Source organism: Cygnus atratus, chromosome 1, assembly GCF_013377495.2.
Source record: "Cygnus atratus isolate AKBS03 ecotype Queensland, Australia chromosome 1, CAtr_DNAZoo_HiC_assembly, whole genome shotgun sequence".
In the NCBI taxonomy this organism is placed as follows: domain Eukaryota; kingdom Metazoa; phylum Chordata; class Aves; order Anseriformes; family Anatidae; genus Cygnus; species Cygnus atratus.
In genome coordinates this window covers 6,638,147-6,649,611 of record NC_066362.1, presented here as the reverse complement: position 1 = coordinate 6,649,611, position 11,465 = coordinate 6,638,147, and the positions used below count along the sequence as shown (strand labels likewise).

The 11,465-nt window shown below is 39.1% G+C and overlaps 1 protein-coding gene across 1 annotated transcript in view; it reads right to left on the bottom strand.

Moving 5' to 3' along the window:
• Window positions 1–4,121: 4,121 nt before the first annotated feature.
• The window catches only part of CDC123 (cell division cycle 123), a 36,010-nt gene continuing 28,666 nt past the window's right edge, over window positions 4,122–11,465 (bottom strand). The window contains exons 11-13 of the mRNA XM_035549519.2: window positions 8,655–8,783; window positions 6,679–6,816; window positions 4,122–5,938 (exon numbers count right to left, since the gene is read on the bottom strand). Coding sequence (XP_035405412.1) covers window positions 5,912–5,938; window positions 6,679–6,816; window positions 8,655–8,783 — 294 coding nt within the window. The 3' untranslated portion in view covers window positions 4,122–5,911. The remainder of the gene's footprint in view (window positions 5,939–6,678; window positions 6,817–8,654; window positions 8,784–11,465) is intronic.

Genomic DNA, 11,465 nt, shown 5'->3' with positions numbered 1-11,465 from the left:
GATCTGCATCTCCCCTCCAAATGAGCTGCTCTCCCTTTCCCAGGTGTATGCGAGAACAAAAGACAGCAGATGAGTTTTCTTCCCCTTGCTGTGAGGTTAGAGAGAAAACCTATCTGCAGGCAATCCCGATCCATCAGCAAGCCCACCAGGTCGTTTCACAGCTCACTGATGCCAATCAAATGGTTTCTACGAGAGAATAACTGCTGTTCCCTAACACTGCTGCACTGCTTGGTGTTGATCGTTGCCTCCCTGCAAGGCAGAAAACCCAAATCCAACCCCAGTGCTGGAGCTGAACTCGCCCTCCTCTTCACCCCCATGCTCTGAGCAGGGCTGGACCACTGTGTCCCCAAAGGAGATGGTGGTGGCCACGTGCAGATGGGAGAACAGCAAGGGCATCCAGATGAAATCGATGAAATAAAGCACAGGTGCAACTGGGAAAGGACTCACGGCACCCACAGAGGGGATGTGAAGTCCCAGGGAGGGTTGTCTCGCTGGGTAAGAAGCAGGGCAAGGAGGGGTCTCCAGTAAAATGAAGCATAAAGCAATAGATTCCTGCAGGGTTCCCCAGACTCCCCATGCAGCTTACTTTAGGGCTTGGAGTAGAATAATTTTTCTGAGGTCTCTCCCTGCTCGCCTTTGCCACACACAGCCAGTTTCTTTTAGAAACAACATGGAGCTCAGCGCCACTTTCCTTATTGAAGGATCCAGATTTTGTCTTTCCTGACAAGCCGTGTTTTCTTGTGATAATGATCTTCCCTCCCTCTGGCCACTCTCCAATGATCGATATATTTCTCGAAATATCATGCCTAAAATTGGACGCTGCAGCACACCATTGCCAAACCAAGCAACATAATCGCGTTTCTTACGTGTCCTTCCCCTGCTAGCCCACAATGACACCTGCCTTTTTCCTCCCCCAACAGCTTATTATCGCCTTGCGTTTAATGGTCCCTCCTGTACCTCAGCCACTCCCACTGTCCTGCTGCTCTGCCAGCAGTTTCTCCATTTTGTAACTGAACGCCTGCTATCTCCTTCGAAGAACAGCACTTTGCACTCACCTTTATCAAATTTCTTCCTGGTGATTTCAGGCCATTTTTTTCCCGGGTATTACGGCCATTCCCAAGTCTGATATAGCCATCTGAAGTGCCTGCATGTATTCTCAAGTTGGTGACAACCACAAATTTTTATATGGGCTACTTATTTCACCACTCAACTCACTAATGAAGATACAGAAAGATGCAGACCTTACTAGAAGAAACACCCTCTTTGACTACATACCAATAACTATTCCAAGTGTAGTTTTTTTCCTACCACACTGTGATAATTTAGTCCGTTTCCTTCTTTTGCTTGCAAAAAGAAAGTGAGGCAAAGAAAACATTACTTGCATCAGTTTTCTCTGAATCGTTCATCATTTTTTCCTCTGTTCCCTCATCTTTTCACACTTAATCACGTGCCTTTCCTTCCAATTTCTGTAGTTTCATTTTGATTGATCCTTAGAAGTCCTTGCTATGCAATCTTTCTCTTCACATTAAGAGATTGCTGCTGGGCCGTTAAAAAAAAGCAGCTCCCCTCCATTTCCTTATCCCACTCATCATTTTCCAAATGGACCCAGGCACCAACACCCACACTCACTGGAGCTGCCTTCTGAGGTCCTCGTTCTGCTTCTTTCCCTCCTTTCCCAAGAGCATTCAACACCGACTCTGCAGACGCTTCCACTTGAATTACCTCTGACTTCAAGACATTTAAGCACTTCTAATAAGCCTGAATGTAATCCCAAAACAGCTGACCCTAGTACAACACCCTACACCTTCTGAGATACAAATTCTGTTCTCTTGAAAAAAAATCATTAATTCTTTGTCTTTCCAGGTCTTCCCATGTTACTTTCCCAACAGATACAGAAGTAGCAAATACCTCCCATTTCCACCAGACTTTATTTGTCGACCTGATGTCTAAAGTCCCCATTTGACTTCTTTTTTTCCTTTAGTTAGTCTATCCTAATAACTAGAGCACAGCTTCTGCTTTTCCTGTTGTGGGAACATCTAGCTTCCCAAGCTTTGTACATATGGACACACTTGCTCTTCAGCATGATGGCTCGGCATCAATCCTTCCTGAACGAACCACATCTCTCTATTCCAGTTCTCCGGTTTGTCTCCCAAAGTCTCTGCAATGCCCATCAACCAGAGTTTTGAGATATACTTACACTGAGTTACTCTCTTGTATTACCCATACAGGTGTAAAGACATTTTAGCCAAAAATGTTGCTTCATTCTCTCTCCTGGAGAGTCTCAGGCCAATTAATAATTTATTTACATCAGTGACGTGCAACAGTCTGGCAGGACGTAGAGTTTCATGCCAGAACCAGAGTCAGAAGCTAGAACCTTCACCTGAAGACACAGGAATCCACACTCAGAGATCCTGGGCCATGTGAGACAGAAACCAAAATTTTAAGCCCTACTCTAGTATCTGAATGTGAGCCCTGAAGACTAGAAATAAAAGGTACCGATTGTTTTTTCTCTTGGCAGAAATGCTGTTTCAAAGAATCAGAAGTCTCTTAGTGCAGTGCTAATCTCTTTATTATTACAATAATCTGTGATCACACATTACTGCTTAAGGACTCTGTACTTTTAAGGTCTGAACAAAATAAGCCAGTTAGGTAACAAATCTTATTTTAATTCTATACAATTTCCGGATGGCTGCAAGTTCAAGGAGACTTTATCTTTACAATATCATAGTTTGAATTTGACAACCTCTATAAATTCTACATCCTGGTAAACCTCTGTTATTAAGACAGCTGGACTTAAGCCTCCAAAGAGCAGCATTACCAAGTATTTGTCATGAATCAAACGTCCCATGGTCTGTCTCTGTATTATATACTTTAAGGCCCATCTTCTCTTGACCAAAGATATGATTTTTAACACAACCTTATTGGCTGGAGTCACAGATTTGCTGTCCAAACGCAAAATGAATAGCGTAACTCTGACCTCTGAGGTTCAAGTTATTACTAGATGCCAGGCTGATTTGTGTATCAGTATTCCCTGGCAGGTAGCCTGTGGTCTTCTCCAGCTAGCCAACACTTCAGAACCGAGGTGGTTTGTAAGAGCTAAGCTAACTCAAGTGTGCACAAAAGTACCAGGAAGTCTTTTTACACCGTTTGTGCCTCACTATTACCCATCTCCACGCTACCACCGATCTACTTTGGAACCCCTTCCTCTGGCAACGGTCTCTTGAAAGCTTTTAGTCTGGTAGTCTATGCTGCTTAAACGGACACCTGAACTATGTCTGACGTGGTGCCTTTCCTCTAGCCAGCATGGCACCCTGGACATCAGCTACTTGCAAGTCCTTAAGAATGAGATTTACGAAATTTCTAGGTAAGACTGTCAGATGCAGTTATGAGGATTAACAAACCACACAGTGTGACCAGAATCTAACAAGTGCTATTCATTTTACTGAGGCTCAGAGCTGAGAAACAAATTATTCCCCTATTTTTAGGGTTCTTTTCAGATCTTAATAGAGCACCACTCAGAAACTTAAATCACAACATCTAAGAGGCAGGAAACAAATAGACACAGTTTTTTAAATTCAGATCAGTATTATCCATGCTGACGCTTGTTCTAATCTTAACTTTCACCCAAATATTACATTGGTGGGTCAGGAAGATGAGGACAACACTGGAAAAGAAGAGCCAAAGGAGCACAAAAATATAATGGACAGTCCACAGCCCAGAAATACACGAGCATTATTCCAAATCCATCTGAGAGATCGAATATCACAACCATTGGCCATGAAATAATGACGACTTCTTTGACACTTGTGGCAGAGCTGCAATCCAAGAATAGAGACTCACTACACTTGAGCCATTAGACGTAGCCAGACTTTAAGAGGATGCCATTTGACAAGCGTATGATCTGTACACAGAGATCACATGCTACCTCCCTCTAAAGCTCTCTGTTTGCCATCTAGGTTAGATTACAAATATCTTTCTTTATATAATGTTTTAGGCATATAACTAAAAATATATAGTATTTAGTTAGTCCTTACTCAGTGAATGGTGATCGTAGCATTGAATCACAGAAACAATGGCTTGTACAACTGCGGTTTTGTATTTTGAAATTTCTGTATGATGGCTAGAGGCAAAAATTGATTTTATTATGACCTGAAATAGAATTAAAAGCTTCACATACCTTCCATTTAAAACCGATATAACACATTTTTAACGTAGCAACGTTGGCTTCCCCATCTCCCCAAGAGGAACACATTTAATTATTTTCACAGACCAAAAGGTCATACGGGATGAGAATTCTTGTAGAAGAGCAATCTTTGATCTAGCAGACAACAACAACAAAAACTGGTAACCAGAAGACAAAGAAAGAAGCAAAGTAAATATTGAGTATATGTTTAAATTACGAAGAGATGATATTTTGGGGAACCCAGCTATGTAGAACAGATTTTTTTTATAGTGGGGACTTTCTGTAACAGGACCTGAAGAGGTTACAGCCAGGAAGGAGTAACTTCAAAGCAAAGAGTAAAGCTTTTTATTATTTTTATTATTATTATTATTTGTAAGTTCCTACCCGATTTAGAAACAATCTGACAAGGGTTTAGAAACCCTCTGACAAGGGTGAGAAAACCTCATCCAAAGTCACACAGTATGACAGGATTGTGTATAGCCCAGCCCTGAGTTAATGTCCATTTAATTTATGTGCAAAAAGCTATGGAGGAGATTCCAGTGCTTCAGAAGGAAAGGGTAGGGCAGATTCTGTACTCAAGACTCCAGAAGTTGTAATCTGTGATGTTTAATAATTGTATTTGGTAGAACTGGATCCTTAATCTGCATAATCCTTAAGCAAAGTTCATTGAAAACTGAAGCTAAATAGAGACAGTAAGAAATGATTTAATGTCTAAGTGCAGATTTAGCATCTAAGACCAGATTGTAACTGAGTGCCACATCAATTTGCCAGCAAAAGCAAGGCAAAGAAATATGAACAACTTTATATACACACACAAAGTATCACATAACTGGTTCGAAATAGGAACCAATTTCCTGGGGCTGTGAGCACCTCTGAATTTACTGTCATTTCAGTTGGGCACACTTAAATTACTGATGCCATGCAAACACCTATATCCAGAAGTCAACTGGTTTTTAGTCTGAAACTGAACACCCCTTTAAAAAAAATTACAGAAAATCAGTAACAAGAGCTTCTGTTTCCCCAAACTTAGTCAAGCTTCCTTTTATACAAAGAACATGAAGAAGTACCAAACAAATACAGAATTTAAGAGCTAAAAGAGTAATCGTATTCTTCAGAAACTCAGAGACTTAATACAAAAGAAACAGAACTGAGTCCACATATAAAAATCATGGGTTGACGTTATGCTTAACTATTTATATTAAAGCCAAAGTTGATGTCTGATACGTAATCATGTTAAAAACAAGTTCCAAGAAAGCTTTACTATGAAAACAAAATTAAATTTGATGAAGTTTAACAAATTTCATAGCTTTAGCTGCAGTGCGAAAACATTACTTGAAATCTGGAGAATTCTTGATGTTTTAACTGCACAAGAATTAAATGTTGTCATATTTATCACCCGAGTCCAACAGCATACTTCAGTGGCATCAGTTTTCACATTAGGAGATAAGAAGGCATTCAGTCGTGCTCAGATTGTTGCTTGCTTGCATTGCCATATAATTGCATTAAACGTGGATTCCAAGGAGAACTCACCCTAACCCCCCAGGTTTCCATGAAAAAGCCTTTCTACACTGTTACGTAAACCAACATACACAGAGGATGAACAGCTCTTCAGTTCTTTCAATGACTATAAAAAGCAGATTTTCTTTAAATTGATAGCTTAATAGTTATGCTAAATATAACTTTTGCCTCATTTCTTGTTTGTAATTCATTGTAATGCTTCTTGATACCTCAGTCATCATCTTGCTGATTTCTTTTCTGTCAAGGAAACAGAAGAGTTCATAATGTTAGGACACATTTATCTGAAATGGGAGTGCTACTAAACCACAAGTGTTTCCAGATTCACTGGATATCAGACAATGACTGTGTTTCTGAGCCATTTTTGAATGGCAAGAGGTAATGTTTCCAGCAAATACATCAACCCTTTCCCTCATCCCAAACTACTGGGTTGTATTTACAGTAAAGAACAAGATTTGCCCCACACATTAACCAACAGAAAACAATGGTGGCAGAAGCCAGTAGTCAAGATGAAGGCAACTTACCCTCCCTTCCCCAGATTACAAAAATCAAAAATGTCATGTTTTCATGTCACTGTTATCGAAGGAATAAAGAGATAGCATTTTTCTAATATACTCATCTTCTAACTTATTAAAAAGTTCTTAGAAGCATTAATTTCAGCTCTTCAAAAAATACTTTTCCATTTAGACTACATTTGTATTTACATTGCTTCCCTAAAGATAAAATTAATTAAATGAAGTAAGATCAAAATGAGAGAGTGCTCTTAATCACTAAAGAAATATGTAAATATGTATAAAATATATACATAAATATATATAAACAAACAAAAAAACAACAGTACTTTGTATCATAGCTTCATATAATATGTTACAGGTACGTATGTTATCTATGCTAATTACAAAAACACAATTCCAGGCATCTAGTTAGATGTTGCCATTTTAGAGAGATGAAAGGTGAGGATTTTTTTCAGTACTTCTTACCAGTTTAAGAAAGTCAATTAATTTGTGAACATCCTCTCCTGTAGAAAGGTCCACAAAATCTTTTGGCAGTCGGTAACTCAGGTATGGACTAGGCTGGACAGTAACTTTACTGTTCGTACAGCGGAAAACTGGATAGTCCTTTGGAAAAGATAATGGATAACATAAAAACAGTGTCCAAGAGTATAACCACTAAAATCATTTGAACTCCTCCATGATATTGTCTGAATCACCTTGCCAAAGAGTTTTAGTTCGCATTCAACTAAACCTGCACTAACAACTATTTTTTCATGAAAAACTCTGCCCACTTAAGAGCAATAATTAAAATGTTATCAACAGTCAAATAAATGCATTCATTTCCTCACTTCAAAATTTCTACAGTGTATCGATTGTGAATGTGTTTAATACATATACACATTCCCAATGGCGCTATCAGTGAATTTAGGCAATACAATCTACAATGAGTTATGTGAATAAATATTTACAATAATATCCCTAAGCCCCTCTTCACAGGTTCCTTCTTTAAACCCATATTTGCAAATATAACCTTATCAAAATTATGATCTAAGCTTTCTGACATATTTTTGCCTTTGGTGAATAAATTGCTCTATAAAATACCCAGACGTATCTCTAAACCTCTCAATTCTTGCAACAGGTTTTAGGTAACTCGATATAATTTTCACTTCAACATATTGTACATTAAAGACACTCTAGACATGCAACCTAATTGGCAATTACACGTCGATAAGTAACTTCATTTTAAAAGACAGACATTCGGTAACTTTACAACAGATCCTGTGATTCAATTTAGGCTGAAGGATGAAGACAAGTCATTTTACTTTACATACTGGCTTACACCAGAGAAATTATGTAAAGCATCTGGCACACAGAAAAATAAATCCAAAATTCAGGTGTTCCATGGACAACTTGAGAATTGGGAATGTGCTTTTAACAAAGGAGACAGGTTTTAGCAGAAAGGTTCACTGAATGAATTTTCATACAGCAATAGCCAGACTGTGAAGCTAAGAAAATAGCATGAACAGTAACCTGCATAGCAGTTTATTTCCCTTTCAACATATTATGAAAATGGTGATGGAATCAAAGCAAAGCCCAAATGTTAAAAATAAGCTCTATATAGCATGATACTTCAGATACTCTTAATGCATTTCAACAGCTAGAAACTAAAGAAAAGCCCTATTTGACTAGCCATCGCTCTTCACACAAACAGCAAGTACTTCACGAGATCAGGTATCACACTACTTTACATCTCCTATCCAGCCATCCAAGGACTTGTTAAGATGCAAGGGCTCAGTCTCAGTTACACAAGGAGGAAAAAGTTGGAGTAGAAATAAATGAAGACTATGCCTCTCTCTCAGTATTAATGGGAACTTATTTGTTTTTACAGAGGCAGCTTGGAACAGAGATAGAAAAGACCTGCTCTGCAAGTCGATGGAGTTCAATCCATCATTGTTCAATGACAACGCTTCTTCCCTGAGGGCATTCAGTATGAGAGACACAGAAGTTAAGCTTCTTTTGCTTCCCACCAAATGTAAATCTGGAACTCAGGGAGAGCTTGTATGATGAGTATCAGAAAAAAAAAACAAACAAAACTTCAAGTGATTATATAGAAAATTAACAAGTTTTAAAAGAAATTGAAAAGAATGAGGAGAAATTAAAGATGCATCAAACCAAGTTTTGGGGCATCATCTTCAACTGAAGTCAGAACTGCAATATGGGTTTGTATGGTTTGAAATACAAATTCCTTTGTAGGCATCTAAAACTACCAGGTAGTACTTGTTGAGATTAACTACCACCTAAAAAGATAGATCAATTCTTCCTACAAAGAGTTTACATTTCAAGAGTCAAGGACATCCATTTACTTCAATGGGATTTGCATCACAATTTCATCATAAAGCAGCAGCAGAGGCCATAACGCCTTTTAGATTTACTCACCAGCCTTCCTCACAGCACAGCCTTACCTGTTCTGTTGCTTCCTCTTCACTCTGGTCGCCTTTCAAATTTCTCCCAGAGGTCAGCTCATCCCACGTAAACAGCAGTGAATCTGTTACTTCTCCAAATGGGTTAAAATCTATTAGCCAAACCTTACCCTGCAACAAAGCAACAGAAGAATTAAAACAAGCCATAAAATTTTAAACAAAACCAGAACACACACACACTTCTTCTACTGTAATATGCCTGGTCTTTACAGACAAAAAAAAAAGGTGTCAAAATTGCAATCACCTGTTCTAACACACTGAAAGTATTCTAACATACTTAACATCGGACAGTTTTAAAACACAGCAAGCTTTGAATTTATATTTTATTATTATTACTTTAGGCAGAAAATCAGTCAGAGCTCAAATAAACTGAATTCCCTTCTACACAAGGTACAGTTGTATACAAGGATGAGAGCACAGAAATTTTGCTATGGTCCTCCATGACTCAGAGACAGCACGAATAAAGGAGGATGGAAAAAAAAAGAAATGAGAAACAGGGATTTTGCTTTCCGTTAAGAGCTGCCTCAGCACTCCTGTACTCTCAGAAGGGATTGTAAAAGAACAGAGCACGGTCTGCAAAATGCTAGTGGAGATCATGAAAGCTGCACAGATATAGATTAAAAATAAAATAAAATAGTAACTTAAAGGTATTTTAATATCACTAGTAGTCCAGATTTTCTCCTGCCTTGTCTTTAATATATTAATATGCCAAACAGTTCTGGTAGTATGCACAAGAGCATTCCTACTTACAACTGAAAAATGAAAGCAGGGGGACTAACATGACTTATTAAAGGTAACAAAAGTCTGCCAGGAGCAAGAAAGAGCTTGAATTCCTTGAGTCATCTCGAGATACAACCCCCAGTGCAGTGCCTTCTTTTCTTACCCAAGAAAGTGTCATCTATTCTAATAAAACAAATACTTTATGATGAATTACAATGAAATATGAATACAACTGGTAGTAAGAACTAGCAAAACAAGCATCACATCTGGAAGAAATCTGATCTATCAAATATGGAGAGAAAAAGCTTGTTGTAACATCTGGTACTGGAGGGTTTTAGTGTATTTAGTAAAGACCGATTGGAATTGGAAACCAAACCTGAAACTGTGTAGCTACTGAAGGATCATTTTGCTTTTTCCCTCCCTCGTTCCCAAAGGATCTTCCTTCTTTGAGAGAGCCTTCCTATTTTGATACAAACTGCACGTACCTTTAATGATTTACACTAGAGCCATCTGTTTTCTAACTTACAAAGATCCCTTTGAAGCCTTCAGTCACAGAGTAGCATGGAGACTTCCTCTCCCACCCACACTACCTCAACCACCCTCACAGGCGCTGCAGAGTGGGAAACGAGTAGAAACCCACCCAATAGCTGAGAACAGAAATGCTAGAGGCTAACAGCAGCCTGCCATCATCTGCACAGAGTTACTAATGCAGGTGGGGGGAGTCCCAGCGCAGACAAAAGCGGTGATGTTTCCTGTGAACGGGAACCGTGCCAGCATGGCGACCTGTGACATCGGGGTTTGCACGCAGACTGTCACAGGTCTCACTCCCTCTGGGTAGATCGATGGGGTACAGCTGTCCCAAAGAGAGTTTTAGGAAGCAAATACACTGCAACAGTGCTACCGACACCAGACAGCTGCAAAAGAAACTCTGAACTGCAGGGACACGGACCTGCTTCTTACTTTTGGAAGGGTGAGGAAGCACAAATCCGCTAAATTGCAACACCTCTGAACCAAAACTGACACCGTCGGTGCAGACTGCAAACAGGGGCAAGCTCTGCTATCATTTTCCGTCTCTGTTCCTGCCTGAAACACAGTCACAAATTCTCATTATAAGCGATGTTTTACTTTTGCTAATGGGGACATCTTGTTAGCTCCAAGGCATTGGGAGGAGGAATCTGAAATTTAGATTCATTCTATTGCACTAGAAAAACAAGCTAATGAACCAATTTAATCACAGGCAGAAGCAGTGGCTGGCATAGTTTATTGTGCAGTTCTGAGAATCTTTCCTTGTATCAAAAATGTTTACACTTAATAAAGGACTTCCTTATGAATGGCTTTCACAGAGTCTCTTCCTCACCCCAAATACATGAAATTGTTGGGTGTTGTGTTTTTCTTTTTTAAATACAAATTCAAGGTCATTTCTCTAGGGAAAAGATGTACCGTAGAAAAAAAAAAATGAAAATTGGTTTGAGACTACTGAAAGCAACATCTGGTTTTTGTGAGCACCCTAGCAGTGTTTTCCCTCTCTGCAGACAGCAGTACTTCATCCACAACACCAATTGCTTCCTTGAGACTGTCTTAAATCTCTGCTGAGCTCCAGTAGTAGCAAACTGATGAAAAGTGGCAAACAAACCAAATACGTTTTCTCAGGCCTCGATAAAGGGAATGTACACAACTCTGGGTCGGTAACCAAACCATCTTTTCTTCAGATTAAATACTCATTCAAGTCTTCTGTGCAATTCTCTTATTTAAATGTAGTTTAAAAGATGCCATGCACTGTGTATCTGAAGAGCAGGAGTAAAGCTATTTATCTGCTGCCTTCTGACATAAGTAATCTTTGTCATGAGAGCACAGAAATGCACAAGCCAGAGAAGCAAAGTTGTGCATATCTGGAGGGAGAAAAAAAACGTGTATTACATGAGATTTTTTTCTCTCATCCTAAAACAGGAACCACTAGATTTACCATACCATGACACCTTCGTGCTTTGTTTTACTGAAGCATTAAGCAGCACGCTGCTGAAAGGAAGCGCTTATGACAAAGACTGTTTAAAGGAAGTTAAAAGATAGATAAAA